The following is a 3885-nucleotide window of genomic DNA, read 5'->3' on the forward strand; positions in this document are numbered from 1 at the left end:
TTGGGATAACACCCTCTAGCGTTTTCATGGCAGACTCAATACGGGATGGTTTGAACTCCCAGCCTCATGGGCAGAGCTTTCAGACTGCATGTCTGCTGCCTTACCACTATGCGCCACAAGAGGCTCAATTACAGTAGAGGCTAAAGGTATCCCCTGTGCAAGCACCGAGTCATGTCTGACCCTTGGGGTGACGCTACCGACCTCGGAAGGATGGAAGGCTGAGTCAACCTTGAGCCGGCTGCTGGGATCGAACTCCCAGCGTCATGGGCAAAGCTTTCAGACGGCTGCCTTACCACTCTACGCCACAAGAGGCTCTACAGTAGAGGCTACCTAGCCCCAATATACCCACAACCCAAGCATACGAGTCCAGCCATCTTTTTAAAACAGCACACGAGCAAGGAATCAAGAGGTGCAATGTTTTCAAATTTACTTTTTATTGCATGACCTCACTGCCAGCAAAACTCTTCGGCTGAACAGAGAGGAGGTTCGGACTGAGATGCACGGCCAGTTGCTTTAAACCAGTGAGGGACAGAAAACATGTTGGGATGAACTGGTGGCTACTGGTAGGGCGGCGGAGTGATTGGACAAAGTGTGTTTACGTGCACAGAAGAAGGGAGCTGAAGTAGATGGCTGGGAGAAATACTGGAAATGGGGAAGTAAGTGAAAGAAGATAAAAATTGGCTTTTGTCGTCTTCTCGGTGTGTGGGGGCGTGTATTTCTCTTGCTGTGACAGACGTCTGACGATCCCAGCCACGTTAGGAGCCAAAATGACCAGAACACGGCCCCACAACCAAAAAAAACTACAAATGCCTGCTGATTCCAGACTTCAACAATACGAGGCAAAAAATATCGAGGTGGCTGAACGAATCCTTACGTGCAGCAGTGCCAGAGAAAGCCCAAGGACAGACCTCCTCCCTCCCCTTGAACTGTTGCATTCTCAACGTTGTGCTCCGTTGTTGTGTTTCACATTCCAGTGGAAACTGATGGCATCGATGACGGCACCAGAGCGGCCACTGATATAGGACAGGATAGCTTTAGGAAAGAGGGGAAGGGCGGTAAAACCGGTGCCACCATCGACGCCAAAAGACAAGTGGCGTCCCAAATTGGTTACGAAACTCAGTTTGCGGATGTATCGATCAAACTTCCCGGAAACTTGGATGATTCCCTCTCCGGGCTGCAGCACAAACGCATGCCATTCGCCAGATGAGCCCCCCACGTAGTCGCTCCACTCCTTCCCGTACCGGACCTGGATGCTGGAATAAGAGAAGAGTTAGGGTAGAGTTTGGGTCTCTTCTGCTGCCACCCTACACTGTCGACTGTAATGGGATACTGGTTGGGTCTTGGATGGTAACCATTACACACCTGATATGCTGAGAAGCACAAAGCAGGAGAGGCCAACCTGTGCCTCCCCAGATGTCCATGGACTACAATTCCTTAATTCCCATGAACCCCTGCCAGCAGGGGCTCATGAGAATTGTAGTCCATGGACACCACCGTTTGGCAATCCGTGTATTAGAGCCGTTCCTTGTGCTCTTTACTTGCACAGTGACAGCTCATTTCTTCCTCAGTCCTCACATTACAGCCCATGTCTTTTCTCTCCGGGCTGCGTATGAGAACGTTGTTCAAGCACTCACATCCTTTAGCCATGACTCACTTTGGCCCTCCAAACTAGCCACTCCCTGAACTCCGCAGTCCCTGAAATCACCCCAACCCAGAAGAACATCACATTTTAAACCAATATGCTGACCTCACCCGGAAGAGACATTGGCAAGCCGGGCTCATCGGCAGGATGATGCTCTCATTTTGGGGCAAAGCTCTATGGTTTGAAGCAAATTCTACCACAAAGTTTGGCCAAAATCCAGAGCGTCCCCCACCATTCATGTCTCCAATGCGCCTACAACATTTTTGGGTGGCATCAGCATGCACCGCCCATCCCCATCGACAGTGAAATGGATCTGGCGACCTCAGTTGTTGACATAACTGTAGGGGTGGAAGGAAGGACAAGACCTGCTGATGGCCATTACAGTAGGGCAACTAGGGTTATCCCAGAAAAGCTCAACTGCACGGTGAACTATTTTGTAAATAAAGCTCAGGACTTGTTAGATTCCAGAGTCCAATGGGATTCTGCCACAGGCCTAGTACTGTCCACGCTGGACGCTGCTCTCCCCCTTTCTCTCCCCTTCTGTTTGCATATAAGTTGGACATTTTGCATAGACAGGATAATTCACCACTGCTATCTTTCCCAAGGGAAATTAATATTAAACACACTGCCCTGTATTTTATATCACCAAGGGAAACCTTACTGTGCATTCAACCCATCAACGGACTATAATCCCCCCCTCCCCTCCCCAACTAGAGAGCCAGTTTCCAAATTTTAATCCCCCATCTCCGGATCTTCACACACTTACCCTGTGATGTATTCTCCTACCCGGATCTTCATGGCAGTTATGGACCCATCCAGTTGGTTTACAGAGTGTGAGAATCGCGCTCCTCCGTTCCCCCCGTACTCGCCAGAATGGGAAGCAGAGCGGTTCTTGATAAACCCTAAAATAAGTCCCAGGAGTGGGGCAAAAAGCAGTCACAGAGACAGCACCCAGCAGCCTCCCCACTACTCAACCCACATGGTTCAGACAACTCATGAGCTCTTGGGTTTTACCTGCTCTGATGGAGACGGTGCAACAGAGTGACACGAGGATGGCCAAACGAAGCATCCTAGAAACAGAATTTCCCAGGGAAGTAATCAGGTCATTTTGATCTTAAAGTTGACCCTTCTCTTTCCCACAGGTAGCTCCAGGTAGGTTTGGCATGTAAATTACACCCTATTCAACTTTTTTTTTTTTAATACAGCTGACAGGGAAGGTTCTTCATGCACTAGGAATCTAAATTGATTGACTTGAAGGGTCAAAATGTGAAATGAACCAGAAACCAGAAAATTACTTTAAAAAAAATAAACGCTGGCTCCCTCTTTAATATGACTTCCATAAGTTGTTACCTACTTCTCCTCTTAGTCTCCCACAGCCTTAATATTTTCTTTTACTCCTATGTCACATTTGTTGATTGTGTTTTTAAAAAACCTAACAACATTAATGTGAAAAGTCAACTTTTCTTGTTTCTTCCCCCGACCCCCCATGTATCCAATACGTTACAGACCTGAGAGCAGGATTCTTGTTCTCCGTAAACCCCCAATTACGTTTTTCTTCCTCACCGCTGGAATACCAAAGGAACTCCTCACCTTCTGGTGCTTACCTGCCTTCTTCAGTGAATGTGTTTCAAATGGCACCTCTTTCAGGAAACCCACTTATATTAAAAGTCAACTTCCTGTTCTTTTTCCCCCACTCCCATGTACTTGATCTTTTATAAACCTGAGGGTAGGGCATACTTCATTCACTGTGAATATTTAAAACCAGGATTTAAAACAGGTGACATATATGTTTAAACAAGTATCTGCTGATCAAACACTACATCTGAAAGTGCTATAAAATAATATTACAGGTTTTATTACTGATATACAAGACATCTGGCGCATCAAGAAATATACCATATGCAACTAAGACAGATTCAGGTGTGTAGCTGTGTCCGAATAACTCTTTGTTGGTCTTAAAGGTGCTACAGGACTCTGATTTTGTTGTGCTACTTCAGACCAACACGGCGACCCACATGAATACAGAAGATGGAGCAGAGATGTTCTCTCTTGCCCTGGAGGGACGGACCAGAACCAATGGGATGGAATTAATTCAAAAGAAATTCCATCTAAACATCCGGAAGAAGTTCCTGACAGTTAGAGCGGTTCCTCAGTGGAACAGGCTTCCTCGGGAGGTGGTGGGTTCTCCATCTTCGGAAATTTTTAAACAGAGGCTGGAGAGCCATCTAAAGGAGAGGCTGATT

General features: G+C 47.1%; 1 protein-coding gene across 3 annotated transcripts; it reads right to left on the reverse strand.

The window, feature by feature from the left end:
* Positions 1–417: 417 nt before the first annotated feature.
* On the reverse strand, positions 418–3339 carry LOC143826122 (zymogen granule membrane protein 16-like). Of its 3 annotated transcripts, none has more exons than XM_077314764.1 (4): positions 3247–3339; positions 2657–2712; positions 2409–2544; positions 418–1253 (listed from the first exon to the last, which is right to left on the reverse strand). In XM_077314764.1, exons 2-4 carry the CDS (start codon positions 2709–2711, stop codon positions 938–940), a joined length of 507 nt encoding a protein of 168 aa, XP_077170879.1. In that variant the 5' UTR covers position 2712; positions 3247–3339; the 3' UTR covers positions 418–937. The 3 variants fall into 3 exon arrangements, with proteins under 3 accessions (XP_077170879.1, XP_077170880.1, XP_077170878.1); XM_077314765.1 differs by having other exon boundaries at positions 3233–3306; XM_077314763.1 differs by having other exon boundaries at positions 3151–3279.
* Positions 3340–3885: the final 546 nt, after the last annotated feature.

The sequence above is a fragment of the Paroedura picta genome, chromosome 16 (genome assembly GCF_049243985.1).
Source record: "Paroedura picta isolate Pp20150507F chromosome 16, Ppicta_v3.0, whole genome shotgun sequence".
NCBI classification, from domain to species: Eukaryota; Metazoa; Chordata; class Lepidosauria; order Squamata; family Gekkonidae; genus Paroedura; species Paroedura picta.